This window comes from Salminus brasiliensis, chromosome 5 (genome assembly GCF_030463535.1).
Source record: "Salminus brasiliensis chromosome 5, fSalBra1.hap2, whole genome shotgun sequence".
Classification (NCBI taxonomy): Eukaryota; Metazoa; Chordata; class Actinopteri; order Characiformes; family Bryconidae; genus Salminus; species Salminus brasiliensis.
This window is the reverse complement of record NC_132882.1, coordinates 458,527-485,842: the sequence shown is the minus strand read 5'-3', so window position 1 is coordinate 485,842 and position 27,316 is coordinate 458,527. Positions and strand designations below refer to the sequence as shown.

Here is a 27,316-nt window from a genome sequence, read left to right as displayed (position 1 = left end):
TTACAAGTCTAGAGTAATTAGTAGTTAATACTAATATTTATTATAAAAATATTTAATCATTTATTTCTTTCATTTTTCCATGTTTAAATACAAGTTTGTTGGCGTTTGAGTACAGGACAGGTGGGATAGAGGGTATTTGTTTCCTACATCACTCCAATTCAAACCTTACCACAGAATGCTGTTGTAGCCAGTCGGCTTCTCTCCAGGGGTGGCGCCCATTTGGCCCAGATCCCATGGCATGCTGGATAAGATACACCCTACAACAGGAACATGAACAGAATGTGGTGAACCAGGTATGTCCTCCTTTGGATTTGTAACTGGATCTTGAGGAAATTCTCAAAGCTGCACTAACAGAATGAGAGCTTTCCTCTCAGCCCTGCTGCTCAGTGAATCCGGATCTGTACAGGCTAACTAAATGCTCTATCTATATCAAACAGAGCCTTTACTAATCCCAGTAACACCACTCTACGCTCATTTACTAATCCCAGTAACACCCCTCTACACTCATTTACTAATCCCAGTAACGCCACTCTACACTCATTTACTAACTCCAGTAACACCCCTCTACACTCATTTACTAACCCCAGTAACACCAATATACACTCATTTACTAATCCCAGTAACGCCACTCTACACGCATTTACTAATCCCAGTAACGCCACTCTACACTCATTTACTAATCCCAGTAACACCCCTCTACACTCATTTACTAACCCCAGTAGCACCAATCTACACTCATTTACTAACCCCAGTAACACCCCTCTACACTCATGTACTAATCCCAGAAACATCCCTCTACACTCATTTACTAATCCCAGAAACGCCACTCTACACTCATTTACTAACCCCAGTAACACCCTTCTACGCTTATTTACTAATCCCAGTAACACCACTCTCCACTCATTTACTAATCCCAGTAACATCTGTCTACATTCATTTACCAATCCCAGTAACACCACTCTACACTCATTTACGAATCCCAGTAACACCATTCTACACTCATTTACTAATCCCAGTAACGCACCTCTACACTCATTTACTAACCCCAGTAACACCCCTCTACACTCATGTACTGATCCCAGTAACATCCCTCTACACTCATTTACTAACCCCAGTAACACCCCTCTACACTCATGTACTGATCCCAGTAACATCCCTCTACACTCATTTACTAACCCCAGTAACACCCCTCTACACTCATGTACTGATCCCAGTAACATCCCTCTACACTCATTTACTAACCCCAGTAACACCCCTCTACACTCATGTACTGATCCCAGTAACATCCCTCTACACTCATTTACTAACCCCAGAAACACCACTCTACACTCATTTACTAATCCCAGTAACGCCACTCTACACTCATTTACTAACTCCAGTAACACCCCACTACACTCATTTACTAACCCCAGTAACACCAATCTACACTCATTTACTAATCCCAGTAACATCCGTCTACATTCATTTACTAATCCCAGTAACATCTGTCTACATTCATTTACCAATCCCAGTAACACCACTCTACACTCATTTACCAATCCCAGTAACGCACTTCTACACTCATTTACTAACCCCAGTAACACCCCTCTACACTCATGCACTGATCCCAGTAACACCCCTCTACACTCATTTACTAATCCCAGTAATGCCACTCTACACTCATTTACTAACCCCAGTTACACCCTTCTATGTATATTTACCAATCCTAGTAACACCACTATAAACTCATTTACTAATCCCAGTAACACCCCTCTACACTCATGTACTAATCCCAGTAACGCACCTCTACACTCATTTACTAACCCCAGTAATGCCACTCTACACTCATTTACTAACCCCAGTTACACCCTTCTATGTATATTTACCAATCCTAGTAACACCACTCTAAACTCATTTACTAATCCCAGTAACACCCCTCTACGCTCATTTACTAATCCCAGTAACACCCCTCTACACTCATGTACTAATCCCAGTAACGCACCTCTACACTCATTTACTAATCCCAGTAACACCACTCTACACTCATTTACTAATCCCAGTAACACCCCTCTACACTCATGTACTAATCCCAGTAACACCCCTCTACACTCATGTACTATGCCCACTAACACCACTCTACACTCATGTACTAATCCCAGTAACGCACCTCTACACTCATTTACTAATCCCAGTAACACCACTCTACACTCATTTACTAATCCCAGTAACACCCCTCTACACTCATGTACTATGCCCAGTAACACCCCTCTACACTCATTTACTAACCCCAGTTACACCCTTCTATGTATATTTACCAATCCCAGTAAGACCACTCTACACTAATTTACTAATCCCAGTAACATCTGACTACATTCATTTACCAATCCCAGTAACATCTGTCTACATTCATTTACCAATCCTAGTAACACCACTCTACATTCATTTACTAATCCCAGTAACACCACTCTAAACTCATTTACTAATCCCAGTAACACCCCTCTACACTCATTTAGTAACCCCAGTAACACCCCTCTACACTCATTTAGTAACCCCAGTAACACCCCTCTACACTCATTTACTAACCCCAGTAACACCCCTCTACACTCATTTACTAACCCCAGTAACACCACTCTACACTCATTTACTAATCCCAGTAACGCCACTCTACACTCATTTACTAATCCCAGTAACGCCACTCTACACTCATGTACTAACCCCAGTAACGCCCCACTACACTCATTTACTAATCCCAGTAACACCACTCCACACTCATGTACTAACCCCAGTAACACCACTCTACACTCATTTACTAATCCCAGTGACACCACTCTACACTCATGTACTAATCCCAGTAACACCCCTCTACACTCATTTACTAATCCCAGTAACACCCCTCTACACTCATGTACTATGCCCATTAACACCCCACTACACTCATTTACTAACCCCAGTTACACCCTTCTATGTAAATTTACCAATCCCAGTAACACCACTCTACACTAATTTACTAATCCTAGTAACATCTGACTACATTCTTTTACCAATCCCAATAACATCCGTCTACATTCATTTACCAATCCTAGTAACACCCCTCTACACTCATCTACTAACCCCAGTAACACCCCTCTACACTCATTTACTAACTCCAGTAACACCACTCTACACTCATTTACTAATCCCAGTAACGCCACTCTACACTCATTTACTAATCCCAGTAACGCCACTCTACACTCATGTACTAACCCCAGTAACGCCCCACTACACTCATTTACTAATCCCAGTAACACCACTCCACACTCATGTACTAACCCCAGTAACACCACTCTACACTCATTTACTAATCCCAGTGACACCACTCTACACTCATATACTAATCCCAGTAACACCCCTCTACACTCATTTACTAATCCCAGTAACACCCCTCTACACTCATGTACTATGCCCATTAACACCCCACTACACTCATTTACTAACCCCAGTTACACCCTTCTATGTAAATTTACCAATCCCAGTAACACCACTCTACACTAATTTACTAATCCTAGTAACATCTGACTACATTCTTTTACCAATCCCAATAACATCCGTCTACATTCATTTACCAATCCTAGTAACACCCCTCTACACTCATCTACTAACCCCAGTAACACCCCTCTACACTCATTTACTAACCCCAGTAACACCCCTCTACACTCATTTACTAACCCCAGTAACACCACTCTACACTCATTTACTAATCCCAGTAACACACCCCTACACTCATTAACTAACCCCAGTAACACCACTCTACACTCATTTACTAACCCCAGTAACACCCCTCTACACTCATTTACTAACCCCAGTAACAGCACTCTACACTCATTTACTAAACCCAGTGACACCACTCTACACTCATGTACTAATCCCAGTAACACCCCTCTACACTCATTTACTAATCCCAGTAACGCCACTCTACACTCATTTACTAACCCCAGTTACACCCTTCTATGTATATTTACCAATCCCAGTAAGACCACTCTACACTAATTTACTAATCCCAGTAACATCTGACTACATTCATTTACCAATCCCAGTAACATCTGTCTACATTCATTTACCAATCCTAGTAACACCACTCTACATTCATTTACTAATCCCAGTAACACCACTCTAAACTCATTTACTAATCCCAGTAACACAACTCTACGCTCATTTACTAATCCCAGTAACACAACTCTACACTCATTTACTAATCCCAGTAATGCCACTCTACACTCATTTACTAATCCCATTAACACCCCTCTACACTCATTTACTAATACCAGTGACACCACTCTACACTCATTTACTAATCCCAGTAACACCCCTCTACACTCATGTACTATGCCCATTAACACCCTTCTACACTCATTTACTAACCCCAGTTACACCCTTCTATGTATATTTACCAATCCCAGTAACACCACTCTACATTAATTTACTAATCCCAGTAACATCTGACTACATTTTTACCAATCCCAGTAACATCCGTCTACATTCATTTACCAATACTAGTAACACCCCTCTACACTCATGTACTATCCCCAGTAACACCCCTCTACACTCATCTACTAACCCCAGTAACACCACTCCACACTCATGTACTAACCCCAGTAACACCACTCTACACTCATTTACTAATCCCAGTGACACCACTCTACACTCATGTACTAATCCCAGTAACACCCCTCTACACTCATTTACTAATCCCAGTAACACCCCTCTACACTCATGTACTATGCCCATTAACACCCCACTACACTCATTTACTAACCCCAGTTACACCCTTCTATGTATTTTTACCAATCCCAGTAACACCACTCTACACTAATTTACTAATCCTAGTAACACCACTCCACACTCATGTACTAACCCCAGTAACACCACTCTACACTCATTTACTAATCCCAGTGACACCACTCTACACTCATGTACTAATCCCAGTAACGCCACTCTACACTCATTTACTAACCCAAGTAACACCCCTCTACACTCATTTACTAACCCCAGTAACACCCCTCTACACTCATTTACTAACCCCAGTAACACCACTCTACACTCATGTACTAACCCCAGTAACACCCGTCTACACTCATGTACTGATCCCAGGAACATCCCTCTACACTCATTTACTAACCCCAGTTACACCCTTCTATGTATATTTACCAATCCCAGTAACACCACTCTACACTCATTTACCAATCCTAGTAACACTACTCTACACTCATTTACTAATCCCAGTAATGCCACTCTACACTCATTTACTAATCCCAATAACACCACTCTACACTCATGTACTAACCCCAATAACACCACTCTACACTCATGTACTAACCCCAGTAACACCCCTCTACACTCATTTACTAATCCCAGTAACACCACTCTACACTCATTTACTAACCCCAGTAACACCCCTCTACACTCATTTACTAACCCCAGTAACACCCCTTTACACTCATTTACTAACCCCAGTAACACCCCTCTACACTCATTTACTAACCCCAGTAACACCCCTCTACAATCATTTACTAACCCCAGTTACACCCTTCTATGTATATTTACCAATCCCAGTAACACCACTCTACACTAATTTACTAATCCCAGTAACATCTGACTACATTCATTTACCAATCCTAGTAACACCCCTCTACACTCATTTACTAACCCCAGTAACACCCCTCTACACTCATTTACTAATCCCAGTAACACCCCTCTACACTCATTTACTAACTCCAGTAACACCACTCTACACTCATTTACTAACTCCAGTAACACCAATCTACACTCATTTACTAACTCCAGTAACACCCCTCTACACTCATTTACTAATCCCAGTAACACCCCTCTACACTCATTTACTAACCCCAGTAACACCCCTCTACACTCATTTACTAACCCCAGTAACACCAATCTACACTCATTTACTAACCCCAGTAACACCCCTCTACACTCATTTACTAACCCCAGTAACGCCACTCTTCACTCATTTACTAACTCCAGTAACACCACTCTTCACTCATTTACTAACCCCAGTAACGCCACTCTTCACTCATTTACTAACTCCAGTAACACCACTCTACACTCATTTACTAACCCCAGTAACACCCCTCTACACTCATTTACTAACCCCAGTAACACCACTCTACACTCATTTACTAACCCCAGTAACACCCCTCTACACTCATGTACTAACCCCAGTAACACCCTTCTATGTATATTTACCAATCCCAGTAACACCACTCTACACTAATTTACTAATCCTAGTAACATCTGACTACATTCTTTTACCAATCCCAATAACATCCGTCTACATTCATTTACCAATCCTAGTAACACCCCTCTACACTCATCTACTAACCCCAGTAACACCCCTCTACACTCATTTACTAACCCCAGTAACACCCCTCTACACTCATTTACTAACCCCAGTAACACCACTCTACACTCATTTACTAATCCCAGTAACACACCTCTACACTCATTTACTAACCCCAGTAACACCCCTCTACACTCATTTACTAATCCCAGTAACACCAATCTACACATATTTACTAACCCCAGTAACACCCCTCTACACTCATTTACTAATCCCAGTAACACCAATCTACACATATTTACTAACCCCAGTAACACCCCTCTACACTCATTTACTAACCCTAGTAACACCCCTCTACACTCATTTACTAACCCCAGTAACACCCCTCTACACTCATTTACTAACCCCAGAAACACCCTTCTATGTATATTTACCAATCCCAGTAACACCAGTCTACACTAATTTACTAATCCCAGTAACACACCTCTACACTCATTTACTAACCCCAGTAACACCCCTCTACACTCATTTACTAATCCCAGTAACACCAATCTACACATATTTACTAACCCCAGTAACACCCCTCTACACTCATTTACTAACCCCAGTAACACCCCTCTACACTCATTTACTAACCCCAGTAACGCCACTCTACACTCATTTACTAATCCCAGTAACACCCCTCTATACTCATTTACTAACCCCAGTAACACCCCTCTACACTCATTTACTAACCCCAGTAACACCCCTCTACACTCATTTACTAACCCCAGTAACACCCCTCTACACTCATTTACTAACCCCAGTTACACCCCTCTACACTCATTTACTAACCCCAGTAACACCACTCTACACTCATTTACTAACTCCAGTAACACCACTCTACACTCATTTACTAATCCCAGTAACACCCCTCTACACTCATGTTCTATGCCCAGTAACACCCCTCTACACTCATTTACTAACCCCAGTTACACCCTTCTATGTATATTTACCAATCCCAGGAAGACCACTCTACACTAATTTACTAATCCCAGTAACAACTGACTACATTCATTTACCAATCCCAGTAACATCTGTCTACATTCATTTACCAATCCTAGTAACACCACTCTACATTCATTTACTAATCCCAGTAACACCACTCTAAACTCATTTACTAATCCCAGTAACACCCTCTACGCTCATTTACTAATCCCAGTAACACAACTCTACACTCATTTACTAATCCCAGTAACGCCACTCTACACTAATTTACTAATCCCAGTAACATCCGTCTACACTCATTTACCAATCCTAGTAACACTACTCTACACTCATTTGCTAATCCCAGTAATGCCACTCTACACTCATTTACTAATCTCAGTAACACCCTTCTACACTCATTTACTAATCCCAGTAACACCACTCTACACTCATTTACTAATCCCAGTAACGCCACTCTACACTCATTTACTAATCCCAGTAACGCCACTCTACACTCATTTACTAATCCCAGTAACGCCACTCTACACTCATTTACTAACCCCAGTAACACCCCTCTACACTCATTTACTAACCCCAGTTACACCCTTCTATGTATATTTACCAATCCCAGTAACACCACTCTACACTAATTTACTAATCCCAGTAACATCTGACTACATTCATTTACCAATCCCAGTAACATCCGTCTACATTCATTTACTAATCCCAGTAACATCTGACTACATTCATTTACCAATCCCAGTAACATCCGTCTACATTCATTTACCAATCCTAGTAACACCCCTCTACACTCATGTACTAACCCCAGTAACATCCCTCTACACTCATTTACTAATCCCAGTAACACCCCTCTACACTCATTTACTAACTCCAACAACACCACTCTACACTCATTTACTAACTCCAGTAACACCCCTCTACACTCATTTACTAACCCTAGTAACACCCCTCTACACTCATTTACTAATCCCAGTAACACCACTCTACACTCATGTACTAACCCCAATAACACCCCTCTACACTCATTTACTAACCCCAGTAACACCCCTCTACACTCATTTACTAATCCCAGTAACACCACTCTACACTCATGTACTAACCCCAGTAACACCCCTCTACACTCATTTACTAATCCCAGTAACACCCCTCTACACTCATTTACTAACTCCAGTAACACCACTCTACACTCATTTACTAACCCCAGTAACGCCAATCTACACTCATTTACTAACTCCAGTAACGCCACTCTACACTCATTTACTAACCCCAGTAACGCCAATCTACACTCATTTACTAATCCCAGTAACGCCAATCTACACTCATTTACTAATCCCAGTAACGCCACTCTACACTCATTTACTAATCCCAGTAACGCCACTCTACACTCATTTACTAACCCCAGTAACACCCCTCTACACTCATTTACTAACCCTAGTAACACCCCTCTACACTCATTTACTAATCCCAGTAACACCACTCTACACTCATGTACTAACCCCAATAACACCCCTCTACACTCATTTACTAACACCAGTAACACCCCTCTACACTCATTTACTAATCCCAGTAACACCACTCTACACTCATGTACTAACCCCAGTAACACCCCTCTACACTCATTTACTAATCACAGTAACACCCCTCTACACTCATTTACTAACCCCAGTAACGCCAATCTACACTCATTTACTAACTCCAGTAACGCCACTCTACACTCATTTACTAACCCCAGTAACGCCAATCTACACTCATTTACTAATCCCAGTAACGCCAATCTACACTCATTTACTAATCCCAGTAACGCCACTCTACACTCATTTACTAATCCCAGTAACGCCACTCTACACTCATTTACTAACCCCAGTAACACCCCTCTACACTCATTTACTAACCCCAGTAACACCCCTCTACACTCATTTACTAATCCCAGTAACACCAATCTACACTCATTTACTAACCCCAGTAACACCCCTCTACACTCATTTACTAACCCCAGTAACACCACTCTACACTCATTCACTAACCCCAGTAACACCCCCTACACTCATGTTCTATGCCCAGTAACACCCCTCTACACTCATTTACTAACCCCAGTTACACCCTTCTATGTATATTTACCAATCCCAGTAAGACCACTCTACACTCATTTACTAACCCCAGTAACACCACTCTACACTCATTTACTAATCCCAGTAACACCCCTCTACACTCATGTTCTATGCCCAGTAACACCCCTCTACACTCATTTACTAACCCCAGTTACACCCTTCTATGTATATTTACCAATCCCAGTAAGACCACTCTACACTAATTTACTAATCCCAGTAACATCTGACTACATTCATTTACCAATCCCAGTAACATCTGTCTACATTCATTTACTAATCCCAGTAACACCACTCTAAACTCATTTACTAATCCCAGTAACACCCTCTACGCTCATTTACTAATCCCAGTAACACAACTCTACACTCATTTACTAATCCCAGTAACGCCACTCTACACTAATTTACTAATCCCAGTAACATCCGTCTACACTCATTTACCAATCCTAGTAACACTACTCTACACTCATTTGCTAATCCCAGTAATGCCACTCTACACTCATTTACTAATCTCAGTAACACCCTTCTACACTCATTTACTAATCCCAGTAACACCACTCTACACTCATTTACTAATCCCAGTAACGCCACTCTACACTCATTTACTAATCCCAGTAACGCCACTCTACACTCATTTAATAATCCCAGTAACGCCACTCTACACTCATTTACTAACCCCAGTAACACCCCTCTACACTCATTTACTAACCCCAGTTACACCCTTCTATGTATATTTACCAATACCAGTAACACCACTCTACACTAATTTACTAATCCCAGTAACATCTGACTACATTCATTTACCAATCCCAGTAACATCCGTCTACATTCATTTACTAATCCCAGTAACACCACTCTACACTCATGTACTAACCCCAGTAACACCCCTCTACACTCATTTACTAATCCCAGTAATGCCACTCTACACTCATTTACTAACCCCAGTAACACCACTCTACACTCATTTACTAACTCCAGTAACACCACTCTACACTCATTTACTAATCCCAGTAACACCCCTCTACACTCATTTACTAACCCCAGTAACACCCCTCTACACTCATTTACTAACCCCAGTAACACCACTCTACACTCATTTACTAACCCCAGTAACACCCCTCTACACTCATTTACTAACCCCAGTAACACCCCTCTACACTCATTTCCTAACCCCAGTAACACCCCTCTACACTCATTTCCTAACCCCAGTAACACCCCTCTACACTCATTTACTAACCCTAGATACACCCCTCTACACTCATTTACTAATCCCAGTAACACCACTCTACACTCATGTACTAACCCCAATAACACCCCTCTACACTCATTTACTAACCCCAGTAACACCTCTCTACACTCATTTACTAATCCCAGTAACACCACTCTACACTCATGTACTAACCCCAGTAACACCCCTCTACACTCATTTACTAATCCCAGTAACACCCCTCTACACTCATTTACTAACCCCAGTAACACCCCTCTACACTCATTTACTAACCCTAGTAACACCCCTCTACACTCATTTACTAATCCCAGTAACACCACTCTACACTCATGTACTAATCCCATTAACGCCACTCTACACTCATTTACTAACACCAGTAACACCCCTCTACACTCATTTACTAACCCCAGTAACACCCCTCTACACTCATTTACTAATCCCAGTAACACCAATCTACACTCATTTACTAACCCCAGTAACACCCCTCTACACTCATTTACTAACCCCAGTAACACCACTCTACACTCATTCACTAACCCCAGTAACACCCCCTACACTCATTTACTAACCCCAGTAACACCCCTCTACACTCATTTACTAACCCCAGTAACGCCACGCTACACTCATTTACTAATCCCAGTAACACCCCTCTACACTCATTTACTAACCCCAGTAACACCCCTCTACACTCATTTACTAACCCCAGTAACACCCCTCTACACTCATTTACTAACCCCAGTAACACCCCTCTACACTCATTTACTAACCCCAGTTACACCCCTCTACACTCATTTACTAACCCCAGTTACACCCCTCTACACTCATTTACTAACCCCAGTAACACCACTCTACACTCATTTACTAACTCCAGTAACACCACTCTACACTCATTTACTAATCCCAGTAACACCCCTCTACACTCATGTTCTATGCCCAGTAACACCCCTCTACACTCATTTACTAACCCCAGTTACACCCTTCTATGTATATTTACCAATCCCAGTAAGACCACTCTACACTAATTTACTAATCCCAGTAACATCTGACTACATTCATTTACCAATCCCAGTAACATCTGTCTACATTCATTTACCAATCCTAGTAACACCACTCTACATTCATTTACTAATCCCAGTAACACCACTCTAAACTCATTTACTAATCCCAGTAACACCCTCTACGCTCATTTACTAATCCCAGTAACACAACTCTACACTCATTTACTAATCCCAGTAACGCCACTCTACACTAATTTACTAATCCCAGTAACATCCGTCTACACTCATTTACCAATCCTAGTAACACTACTCTACACTCATTTGCTAATCCCAGTAATGCCACTCTACACTCATTTACTAATCTCAGTAACACCCTTCTACACTCATTTACTAATCCCAGTAACACCACTCTACACTCATATACTAATCCCAGTAACGCCACTCTACACTCATTTACTAATCCCAGTAACGCCACTCTACACTCATTTACTAATCCCAGTAACGCCACTCTACACTCATTTACTAACCCCAGTAACACCCCTCTACACTCATTTACTAACCCCAGTTACACCCTTCTATGTATATTTACCAATACCAGTAACACCACTCTACACTAATTTACTAATCCCAGTAACATCTGACTACATTCATTTACCAATCCCAGTAACATCCGTCTACATTCATTTACCAATCCTAGTAACACCCCTCTACACTCATGTACTAACCCCAGTAACACCCCTCTACACTCATTTACTAATCCCAGTAACACCCCTCTACACTCATTTACTAACTCCAATAACACCACTCTACACTCATTTACTAACTCCAGTAACACCACTCTACACTCATTTACTAATCCCAGTAACACCCCTCTACACTCATTTACTAACCCCAGTAACACCACTCTACACTCATTTACTAACCCCAGTAACACCACTCTACACTCATTTACTAACTCCAGTAACACCACTCTACACTCATTTACTAACTCCAGTAACACCACTCTACACTCATTTACTAACCCCAGTAACACCCCTCTACACTCATTTCCTAACCCCAGTAACACCCCTCTACACTCATTTACTAACCCTAGTAACGCCCCTCTACACTCATTTACTAATCCCAGTAACGCCACTCTACACTCATTTACTAATCCCAGTAACGCCACTCTACACTCATTTACTAATCCCAGTAACGCCACTCTACACTCATTTACTAATCCCAGTAACGCCACTCTACACTCATTTACTAATCCCAGTAACGCCACTCTACACTCATTTACTAATCCCAGTAACGCCACTCTACACTCATTTAATAATCCCAGTAACGCCACTCTACACTCATTTACTAACCCCAGTAACACCCCTCTACACTCATTTACTAACCCCAGTTACACCCTTCTATGTATATTTACCAATACCAGTAACACCACTCTACACTAATTTACTAATCCCAGTAACATCTGACTACATTCATTTACCAATCCCAGTAACATCCGTCTACATTCATTTACTAATCCCAGTAACACCACTCTACACTCATGTACTAACCCCAGTAACACCCCTCTACACTCATTTACTAATCCCAGTAATGCCACTCTACACTCATTTACTAACCCCAGTAACACCACTCTACACTCATTTACTAACTCCAGTAACACCACTCTACACTCATTTACTAATCCCAGTAACACCCCTCTACACTCATTTACTAACCCCAGTAACACCCCTCTACACTCATTTACTAACCCCAGTAACACCACTCTACACTCATTTACTAACCCCAGTAACACCCCTCTACACTCATTTACTAACCCCAGTAACACCCCTCTACACTCATTTCCTAACCCCAGTAACACCCCTCTACACTCATTTCCTAACCCCAGTAACACCCCTCTACACTCATTTACTAACCCTAGATACACCCCTCTACACTCATTTACTAATCCCAGTAACACCACTCTACACTCATGTACTAACCCCAATAACACCCCTCTACACTCATTTACTAACCCCAGTAACACCTCTCTACACTCATTTACTAATCCCAGTAACACCACTCTACACTCATGTACTAACCCCAGTAACACCCCTCTACACTCATTTACTAATCCCAGTAACACCCCTCTACACTCATTTACTAACCCCAGTAACACCCCTCTACACTCATTTACTAACCCTAGTAACACCCCTCTACACTCATTTACTAATCCCAGTAACACCACTCTACACTCATGTACTAATCCCATTAACGCCACTCTACACTCATTTACTAACACCAGTAACACCCCTCTACACTCATTTACTAACCCCAGTAACACCCCTCTACACTCATTTACTAATCCCAGTAACACCAATCTACACTCATTTACTAACCCCAGTAACACCCCTCTACACTCATTTACTAACCCCAGTAACACCACTCTACACTCATTCACTAACCCCAGTAACACCCCCTACACTCATTTACTAACCCCAGTAACACCCCTCTACACTCATTTACTAACCCCAGTAACGCCACGCTACACTCATTTACTAATCCCAGTAACACCCCTCTACACTCATTTACTAACCCCAGTAACACCCCTCTACACTCATTTACTAACCCCAGTAACACCCCTCTACACTCATTTACTAACCCCAGTAACACCCCTCTACACTCATTTACTAACCCCAGTTACACCCCTCTACACTCATTTACTAACCCCAGTTACACCCCTCTACACTCATTTACTAACCCCAGTAACACCACTCTACACTCATTTACTAACTCCAGTAACACCACTCTACACTCATTTACTAATCCCAGTAACACCCCTCTACACTCATGTTCTATGCCCAGTAACACCCCTCTACACTCATTTACTAACCCCAGTTACACCCTTCTATGTATATTTACCAATCCCAGTAAGACCACTCTACACTAATTTACTAATCCCAGTAACATCTGACTACATTCATTTACCAATCCCAGTAACATCTGTCTACATTCATTTACCAATCCTAGTAACACCACTCTACATTCATTTACTAATCCCAGTAACACCACTCTAAACTCATTTACTAATCCCAGTAACACCCTCTACGCTCATTTACTAATCCCAGTAACACAACTCTACACTCATTTACTAATCCCAGTAACGCCACTCTACACTAATTTACTAATCCCAGTAACATCCGTCTACACTCATTTACCAATCCTAGTAACACTACTCTACACTCATTTGCTAATCCCAGTAATGCCACTCTACACTCATTTACTAATCTCAGTAACACCCTTCTACACTCATTTACTAATCCCAGTAACACCACTCTACACTCATATACTAATCCCAGTAACGCCACTCTACACTCATTTACTAATCCCAGTAACGCCACTCTACACTCATTTACTAATCCCAGTAACGCCACTCTACACTCATTTACTAACCCCAGTAACACCCCTCTACACTCATTTACTAACCCCAGTTACACCCTTCTATGTATATTTACCAATACCAGTAACACCACTCTACACTAATTTACTAATCCCAGTAACATCTGACTACATTCATTTACCAATCCCAGTAACATCCGTCTACATTCATTTACCAATCCTAGTAACACCCCTCTACACTCATGTACTAACCCCAGTAACACCCCTCTACACTCATTTACTAATCCCAGTAACACCCCTCTACACTCATTTACTAACTCCAATAACACCACTCTACACTCATTTACTAACTCCAGTAACACCACTCTACACTCATTTACTAATCCCAGTAACACCCCTCTACACTCATTTACTAACCCCAGTAACACCACTCTACACTCATTTACTAACCCCAGTAACACCACTCTACACTCATTTACTAACTCCAGTAACACCACTCTACACTCATTTACTAACTCCAGTAACACCACTCTACACTCATTTACTAACCCCAGTAACACCCCTCTACACTCATTTCCTAACCCCAGTAACACCCCTCTACACTCATTTACTAACCCTAGTAACGCCCCTCTACACTCATTTACTAATCCCAGTAACGCCACTCTACACTCATTTACTAATCCCAGTAACGCCACTCTACACTCATTTACTAATCCCAGTAACGCCACTCTACACTCATTTACTAATCCCAGTAACGCCACTCTACACTCATTTACTAACCCCAGTAACACCCCTCTACACTCATTTACTAACCCCAGTTACACCCTTCTATGTATATTTACCAATACCAGTAACACCACTCTACACTAATTTACTAATCCCAGTAACATCTGACTACATTCATTTACCAATCCCAGTAACATCCGTCTACATTCATTTACCAATCCTAGTAACACCCCTCTACACTCATGTACTAACCCCAGTAACACCCCTCTACACTCATTTACTAATCCCAGTAACACCCCTCTACACTCATTTACTAACTCCAATAACACCACTCTACACTCATTTACTAACTCCAGTAACACCACTCTACACTCATTTACTAATCCCAGTAACACCCCTCTACACTCATTTAGTAACCCCAGTAACACCACTCTACACTCATTTACTAACCCCAGTAACACCACTCTACACTCATTTACTAACTCCAGTAACACCACTCTACACTCATTTACTAACTCCAGTAACACCACTCTACACTCATTTACTAACTCCAGTAACACCCCTCTACACTCATTTCCTAACCCCAGTAACACCCCTCTACACTCATTTACTAACCCTAGTAACACCCCTCTACACTCATTTACTAATCCCAGTAACACCACTCTACACTCATGTACTAACCCCAATAACACCCCTCTACACTCATTTACTAACCCCAGTAACACCCCTCTACACTCATTTACTAATCCCAGTAACACCACTCTACACTCATGTACTAACCCCAGTAACACCCCTCTACACTCATTTACTAATCCCAGTAACACCCCTCTACACTCATTTACTAACTCCAGTAACACCACTCTACACTCATTTACTAACCCCAGTAACGCCAATCTACACTCATTTACTAACTCCAGTAACGCCACTCTACACTCATTTACTAACCCCAGTAACGCCAATCTACACTCATTTACTAATCCCAGTAACGCCAATCTACACTCATTTACTAATCCCAGTAACGCCACTCTACACTCATTTACTAATCCCAGTAACGCCACTCTACACTCATTTACTAACCCCAGTAACGCCCCTCTACACTCATTTACTAACCCTAGTAACACCCCTCTACACTCATTTACTAATCCCAGTAACACCACTCTACACTCATGTACTAACCCCAATAACACCCCTCTACACTCATTTACTAACCCCAGTAACACCCCTCTACACTCATTTACTAATCCCAGTAACACCACTCTACACTCATGTACTAACCCCAGTAACACCCCTCTACACTCATTTACTAATCCCAGTAACACCCCTCTACACTCATTTACTAACTCCAGTAACACCACTCTACACTCATTTACTAACCCCAGTAACGCCAATCTACACTCATTTACTAACTCCAGTAACGCCACTCTACACTCATTTACTAACCCCAGTAACGCCAATCTACACTCATTTACTAATCCCAGTAACGCCAATCTACACTCATTTACTAATCCCAGTAACGCCACTCTACACTCATTTACTAATCCCAGTAACGCCACTCTACACTCATTTACTAACCCCAGTAACACCCCTCTACACTCATTTACTAACCCCAGTAACACCCCTCTACACTCATTTACTAATCCCAGTAACACCAATCTACACTCATTTACTAACCCCAGTAACACCCCTCTACACTCATTTACTAACCCCAGTAACACCACTCTACACTCATTCACTAACCCCAGTAACACCCCCTACACTCATTTACTAACCCCAGTAACACCCCTCTACACTCATTTACTAACCCCAGTAACGCCACGCTACACTCATTTACTAATCCCAGTAACACCCCTCTACACTCATTTACTAACCCCAGTAACACCCCTCTACACTCATTTACTAACCCCAGTAACACCCCTCTACACTCATTTACTAACCCCAGTAACACCCCTCTACACTCATTTACTAACCCCAGTTACACCCCTCTACACTCATTTACTAACCCCAGTAACACCACTCTACACTCATTTACTAACTCCAGTAACACCACTCTACACTCATTTACTAATCCCAGTAACACCCCTCTACACTCATGTTCTATGCCCAGTAACACCCCTCTACACTCATTTACTAACCCCAGTTACACCCTTCTATGTATATTTACCAATCCCAGTAAGACCACTCTACACTAATTTACTAATCCCAGTAACATCTGACTACATTCATTTACCAATCCCAGTAACATCTGTCTACATTCATTTACCAATCCTAGTAACACCACTCTACATTCATTTACTAATCCCAGTAACACCACTCTAAACTCATTTACTAATCCCAGTAACACCCTCTACGCTCATTTACTAATCCCAGTAACACAACTCTACACTCATTTACTAATCCCAGTAACGCCACTCTACACTAATTTACTAATCCCAGTAACATCCGTCTACACTCATTTACCAATCCTAGTAACACTACTCTACACTCATTTGCTAATCCCAGTAATGCCACTCTACACTCATTTACTAATCTCAGTAACACCCTTCTACACTCATTTACTAATCCCAGTAACACCACTCTACACTCATTTACTAATCCCAGTAACGCCACTCTACACTCATTTACTAATCCCAGTAACGCCACTCTACACTCATTTACTAATCCCAGTAACGCCACTCTACACTCATTTACTAACCCCAGTAACACCCCTCTACACTCATTTACTAACCCCAGTTACACCCTTCTATGTATATTTACCAATACCAGTAACACCACTCTACACTAATTTACTAATCCCAGTAACATCTGACTACATTCATTTACCAATCCCAGTAACATCCGTCTACATTCATTTACCAATCCTAGTAACACCCCTCTACACTCATGTACTAACCCCAGTAACACCCCTCTACACTCATTTACTAACTCCAATAACACCACTCTACACTCATTTACTAACTCCAGTAACACCACTCTACACTCATTTACTAATCCCAGTAACACCCCTCTACACTCATTTAGTAACCCCAGTAACACCACTCTACACTCATTTACTAACCCCAGTAACACCACTCTACACTCATTTACTAACTCCAGTAACACCACTCTACACTCATTTACTAACTCCAGTAACACCACTCTACACTCATTTACTAATCCCAGTAACACCCCTCTACACTCATTTACTAACCCCAGTAACACCCCTCTACACTCATTTACTAACCCCAGTAACATCTGACTACATTCATTTACCAATCCCAGTAACATCCTTCTACATTCATTTACCAATCCTAGTAACGCCCCTCTACACTCATGTACTAACCCCAGTAACGCCCCTCTACACTCATTTACTAATCCCAGTAACGCCACTCTACACTCATTTACTAACTCCAGTAACACCACTCTACACTCATTTACTAACTCCAGTAACACCACTCTACACTCATTTACTAACTCCAGTAACACCACTCTACACTCATTTACTAACTCCAGTAACACCACTCTACACTCATTTACTAACTCCAGTAACACCACTCTACACTCATTTACTAATCCCAGTAACACCCCTCTACACTCATTTACTAACCCCAGTAACACCAATCTACACTCATTTACTAACCCCAGTAACACCAATCTACACTCATTTACTAACCCCAGTAACACCCCTCTACACTCATTTACTAACCCCAGTAACACCCCTCTACACTCATTTACTAACCCCAGTAACACCCCTCTACACTCATTTACTAACCCCAGTAACATCCCTCTACACTCATTTACTAACCCCAGTAACACCCCTCTACACTCATTTACTAACTCCAGTAACGCCCCTCTACACTCATTTACTAACTCCAATAACACCACTCTACACTCATTTACTAACTCCAGTAACACCACTCTACACTCATTTACTAACTCCAGTAACACCACTCTACACTCATTTACTAATCCCAGTAACACCCCTCTACACTCATTTACTAACCCCAGTAACACCAATCTACACTCATTTACTAACCCCAGTAACACCAATCTACACTCATTTACTAACCCCAGTAACACCCCTCTACACTCATTTACTAACCCCAGTAACACCCCTCTACACTCATTTACTAACCCCAGTAACACCCCTCTACACTCATTTACTAACCCCAGTAACATCCCTCTACACTCATTTACTAACCCCAGTAACACCCCTCTACACTCATTTACTAATCCCAGTAACACCACTCTACACTCATTTACTAATCCCAGTAACGCCACTCTACACTCATTTACTAATCCCAGTAACGCCACTCTACACTCATTTACTAATCCCAGTAACGCCACTCTACACTCATTTACTAATCCCAGTAACGCCACTCTACACTCATTTACTAACCCCAGTAACACCCCTCTACACTCATTTACTAACCCCAGTTACACCCTTCTATGTATATTTACCAATACCAGTAACACCACTCTACACTAATTTACTAATCCCAGTAACATCTGACTACATTCATTTACCAATCCCAGTAACATCCGTCTACATTCATTTACCAATCCTAGTAACACCCCTCTACACTCATGTACTAACCCCAGTAACACCCCTCTACACTCATTTACTAACTCCAATAACACCACTCTACACTCATTTACTAACTCCAGTAACACCACTCTACACTCATTTACTAATCCCAGTAACACCCCTCTACACTCATTTACTAACCCCAGTAACACCCCTCTACACTCATTTACTAACCCCAGTAACATCTGACTACATTCATTTACCAATCCCAGTAACATCCTTCTACATTCATTTACCAATCCTAGTAACACCCCTCTACACTCATGTACTAACCCCAGTAACGCCCCTCTACACTCATTTACTAACCCCAGTAACACCCCTCTACACTCATTTACTAACTCCAGTAACGCCCCTCTACACTCATTTACTAACTCCAATAACACCACTCTACACTCATTTACTAACTCCAGTAACACCACTCTACACTCATTTACTAACTCCAGTAACACCACTCTACACTCATTTACTAATCCCAGTAACACCCCTCTACACTCATTTACTAACCCCAGTAACACCAATCTACACTCATTTACTAACCCCAGTAACACCAATCTACACTCATTTACTAACCCCAGTAACACCCCTCTACACTCATTTACTAACCCCAGTAACACCCCTCTACACTCATTTACTAACCCCAGTAACACCCCTCTACACTCATTTACTAACCCCAGTAACATCCCTCTACACTCATTTACTAACCCCAGTAACACCCCTCTACACTCATTTACTAACCCCAGTAACACCCCTCTACACTCATTTACTAACCCTAGTAACACCCCTCTACACTCATTTACTAATCCCAGTAACACCACTCTACACTCATGTACTAACCCCAATAACACCCCTCTACACTCATTTACTAACCCCAGTAACACCCCTCTACACTCATTTACTAATCCCAGTAACACCACTCTACACTCATGTACTAACCCCAGTAACACCCCTCTACACTCATTTACTAATCCCAGTAACACCCCTCTACACTCATTTACTAACTCCAGTAACACCACTCTACACTCATTTACTAACCCCAGTAACGCCAATCTACACTCATTTACTAACTCCAGTAACGCCACTCTACACTCATTTACTAACCCCAGTAACGCCAATCTACACTCATTTACTAATCCCAGTAACGCCAATCTACACTCATTTACTAATCCCAGTAACGCCACTCTACACTCATTTACTAATCCCAGTAACGCCACTCTACACTCATTTACTAACCCCAGTAACACCCCTCTACACTCATTTACTAACCCCAGTAACACCCCTCTACACTCATTTACTAATCCCAGTAACACCAATCTACACTCATTTACTAACCCCAGTAACACCCCTCTACACTCATTTACTAACCCCAGTAACACCACTCTACACTCATTCACTAACCCCAGTAACACCCCCTACACTCATTTACTAACCCCAGTAACACCCCTCTACACTCATTTACTAACCCCAGTAACGCCACGCTACACTCATTTACTAATCCCAGTAACACCCCTCTACACTCATTTACTAACCCCAGTAACACCCCTCTACACTCATTTACTAACCCCAGTAACACCCCTCTACACTCATTTACTAACCCCAGTAACACCCCTCTACACTCATTTACTAACCCCAGTTACACCCCTCTACACTCATTTACTAACCCCAGTTACACCCCTCTACACTCATTTACTAACCCCAGTAACACCACTCTACACTCATTTACTAACTCCAGTAACACCACTCTACACTCATTTACTAATCCCAGTAACACCCCTCTACACTCATGTTCTATGCCCAGTAACACCCCTCTACACTCATTTACTAACCCCAGTTACACCCTTCTATGTATATTTACCAATCCCAGTAAGACCACTCTACACTAATTTACTAATCCCAGTAACATCTGACTACATTCATTTACCAATCCCAGTAACATCTGTCTACATTCATTTACCAATCCTAGTAACACCACTCTACATTCATTTACTAATCCCAGTAACACCACTCTAAACTCATTTACTAATCCCAGTAACACCCTCTACGCTCATTTACTAATCCCAGTAACACAACTCTACACTCATTTACTAATCCCAGTAACGCCACTCTACACTAATTTACTAATCCCAGTAACATCCGTCTACACTCATTTACTAATCTCAGTAACACCCTTCTACACTCATTTACTAATCCCAGTAACACCACTCTACACTCATTTACTAATCCCAGTAACGCCACTCTACACTCATTTACTAATCCCAGTAACGCCACTCTACACTCATTTACTAATCCCAGTAACGCCACTCTACACTCATTTACTAACCCCAGTAACACCCCTCTACACTCATTTACTAACCCCAGTTACACCCTTCTATGTATATTTACCAATACCAGTAACACCACTCTACACTAATTTACTAATCCCAGTAACATCTGACTACATTCATTTACCAATCCCAGTAACATCCGTCTACATTCATTTACCAATCCTAGTAACACCCCTCTACACTCATGTACTAACCCCAGTAACACCCCTCTACACTCATTTACTAATCCCAGTAACACCCCTCTACACTCATTTACTAACTCCAATAACACCACTCTACACTCATTTACTAACTCCAGTAACACCACTCTACACTCATTTACTAATCCCAGTAACACCCCTCTACACTCATTTAGTAACCCCAGTAACACCACTCTACACTCATTTACTAACCCCAGTAACACCACTCTACACTCATTTACTAACTCCAGTAACACCACTCTACACTCATTTACTAACTCCAGTAACACCACTCTACACTCATTTACTAACCCCAGTAACACCCCTCTACACTCATTTCCTAACCCCAGTAACGCCCCTCTACACTCATTTACTAACCCTAGTAACGCCCCTCTACACTCATTTACTAATCCCAGTAACGCCACTCTACACTCATTTACTAATCCCAGTAACGCCACTCTACACTCATTTACTAATCCCAGTAACGCCACTCTACACTCATTTACTAATCCCAGTAACGCCACTCTACACTCATTTACTAACCCCAGTAACACCCCTCTACACTCATTTACTAACCCCAGTTACACCCTTCTATGTATATTTACCAATACCAGTAACACCACTCTACACTAATTTACTAATCCCAATAACATCTGACTACATTCATTTACCAATCCCAGTAACATCCGTCTACATTCATTTACCAATCCTAGTAACACCCCTCTACACTCATGTACTAACCCCAGTAACACCCCTCTACACTCATTTACTAATCCCAGTAACACCCCTCTACACTCATTTACTAACTCCAATAACACCACTCTACACTCATTTACTAACTCCAGTAACACCACTCTACACTCATTTACTAATCCCAGTAACACCCCTCTACACTCATTTAGTAACCCCAGTAACACCACTCTACACTCATTTACTAACCCCAGTAACACCACTCTACACTCATTTACTAACTCCAGTAACACCACTCTACACTCATTTACTAACTCCAGTAACACCACTCTACACTCATTTACTAACTCCAGTAACACCACTCTACACTCATTTACTAACCCCAGTAACACCCCTCTACACTCATTTCCTAACCCCAGTAACACCCCTCTACACTCATTTCCTAACCCCAGTAACACCCCTCTACACTCATTTACTAACCCTAGTAACACCCCTCTACACTCATTTACTAATCCCAGTAACACCACTCTACACTCATGTACTAACCCCAATAACACCCCTCTACACTCATTTACTAACCCCAGTAACACCCCTCTACACTCATTTACTAATCCCAGTAACACCACTCTACACTCATGTACTAACCCCAGTAACACCCCTCTACACTCATTTACTAATCCCAGTAACACCCCTCTACACTCATTTACTAACTCCAGTAACACCACTCTACACTCATTTACTAACCCCAGTAACGCCAATCTACACTCATTTACTAACTCCAGTAACGCCACTCTACACTCATTTACTAACCCCAGTAACGCCAATCTACACTCATTTACTAATCCCAGTAACGCCAATCTACACTCATTTACTAATCCCAGTAACGCCACTCTACACTCATTTACTAATCCCAGTAACGCCACTCTACACTCATTTACTAACCCCAGTAACGCCCCTCTACACTCATTTACTAACCCTAGTAACACCCCTCTACACTCATTTACTAATCCCAGTAACACCACTCTACACTCATGTACTAACCCCAATAACACCCCTCTACACTCATTTACTAACCCCAGTAACACCCCTCTACACTCATTTACTAATCCCAGTAACACCACTCTACACTCATGTACTAACCCCAGTAACACCCCTCTACACTCATTTACTAATCCCAGTAACACCCCTCTACACTCATTTACTAACTCCAGTAACACCACTCTACACTCATTTACTAACCCCAGTAACGCCAATCTACACTCATTTACTAACTCCAGTAACGCCACTCTACACTCATTTACTAACCCCAGTAACGCCAATCTACACTCATTTACTAATCCCAGTAACGCCAATCTACACTCATTTACTAATCCCAGTAACGCCACTCTACACTCATTTACTAATCCCAGTAACGCCACTCTACACTCATTTACTAACCCCAGTAACACCCCTCTACACTCATTTACTAACCCCAGTAACACCCCTCTACACTCATTTACTAATCCCAGTAACACCAATCTACACTCATTTACTAACCCCAGTAACACCCCTCTACACTCATTTACTAACCCCAGTAACACCACTCTACACTCATTCACTAACCCCAGTAACACCCCCTACACTCATTTACTAACCCCAGTAACACCCCTCTACACTCATTTACTAACCCCAGTAACGCCACGCTACACTCATTTACTAATCCCAGTAACACCCCTCTACACTCATTTACTAACCCCAGTAACACCCCTCTACACTCATTTACTAACCCCAGTAACACCCCTCTACACTCATTTACTAACCCCAGTAACACCCCTTTACACTCATTTACTAACCCCAGTTACACCCCTCTACACTCATTTACTAACCCCAGTAACACCACTCTACACTCATTTACTAACTCCAGTAACACCACTCTACACTCATTTACTAATCCCAGTAACACCCCTCTACACTCATGTTCTATGCCCAGTAACACCCCTCTACACTCATTTACTAACCCCAGTTACACCCTTCTATGTATATTTACCAATCCCAGTAAGACCACTCTACACTAATTTACTAATCCCAGTAACATCTGACTACATTCATTTACCAATCCCAGTAACATCTGTCTACATTCATTTACCAATCCTAGTAACACCACTCTACATTCATTTACTAATCCCAGTAACACCACTCTAAACTCACTTACTAATCCCAGTAACACCCTCTACGCTCATTTACTAATCCCAGTAACACAACTCTACACTCATTTACTAATCCCAGTAACGCCACTCTACACTAATTTACTAATCCCAGTAACATCCGTCTACACTCATTTACCAATCCTAGTAACACTACTCTACACTCATTTGCTAATCCCAGTAATGCCACTCTACACTCATTTACTAATCTCAGTAACACCCTTCTACACTCATTTACTAATCCCAGTAACACCACTCTACACTCATTTACTAATCCCAGTAACGCCACTCTACACTCATTTACTAATCCCAGTAACGCCACTCTACACTCATTTACTAATCCCAGTAACGCCACTCTACACTCATTTACTAACCCCAGTAACACCCCTCTACACTCATTTACTAACCCCAGTTACACCCTTCTATGTATATTTACCAATACCAGTAACACCACTCTACACTAATTTACTAATCCCAGTAACATCTGACTACATTCATTTACCAATCCCAGTAACATCCGTCTACATTCATTTACCAATCCTAGTAACACCCCTCTACACTCATGTACTAACCCCAGTAACACCCCTCTACACTCATTTACTAACTCCAATAACACCACTCTACACTCATTTACTAACTCCAGTAACACCACTCTACACTCATTTACTAATCCCAGTAACACCCCTCTACACTCATTTAGTAACCCCAGTAACACCACTCTACACTCATTTACTAACCCCAGTAACACCACTCTACACTCATTTACTAACTCCAGTAACACCACTCTACACTCATTTACTAACTCCAGTAACACCACTCTACACTCATTTACTAACTCCAGTAACACCACTCTACACTCATTTACTAATCCCAGTAACACCCCTCTACACTCATTTACTAACCCCAGTAACACCCCTCTACACTCATTTACTAACCCCAGTAACATCTGACTACATTCATTTACCAATCCCAGTAACATCCTTCTACATTCATTTACCAATCCTAGTAACACCCCTCTACACTCATGTACTAACCCCAGTAACGCCCCTCTACACTCATTTACTAATCCCAGTAACGCCACTCTACACTCATTTACTAACTCCAGTAACACCACTCTACACTCATTTACTAACTCCAGTAACACCACTCTACACTCATTTACTAACTCCAGTAACACCACTCTACACTCATTTACTAACTCCAGTAACACCCCTCTACACTCATTTACTAACCCCAGTAACACCAATCTACACTCATTTACTAACCCCAGTAACACCAATCTACACTCATTTACTAACCCCAGTAACACCCCTCTACACTCATTTACTAACCCCAGTAACACCCCTCTACACTCATTTACTAACCCCAGTAACACCCCTCTACACTCATTTACTAACCCCAGTAACATCCCTCTACACTCATTTACTAACCCCAGTAACACCCCTCTACACTCATTTACTAACTCCAGTAACGCCCCTCTACACTCATTTACTAACTCCAATAACACCACTCTACACTCATTTACTAACTCCAGTAACACCACTCTACACTCATTTACTAACTCCAGTAACACCACTCTACACTCATTTACTAATCCCAGTAACACCCCTCTACACTCATTTACTAACCCCAGTAACACCAATCTAC

The 27,316-nt window shown here is 41.7% G+C and overlaps 1 protein-coding gene across 2 annotated transcripts in view; it reads right to left on the bottom strand.

Moving 5' to 3' along the window:
- The window catches only part of slc17a7b (solute carrier family 17 member 7b), an 85,292-nt gene that overhangs the window by 19,869 nt on the left and 38,107 nt on the right, over positions 1-27,316 (bottom strand). For both annotated transcript variants that reach the window (XM_072679193.1, XM_072679192.1), the window contains exon 5: positions 170-257. In XM_072679193.1, the coding sequence (XP_072535294.1) occupies positions 170-257 (88 nt within the window). The remainder of the gene's footprint in view (positions 1-169; positions 258-27,316) is intronic.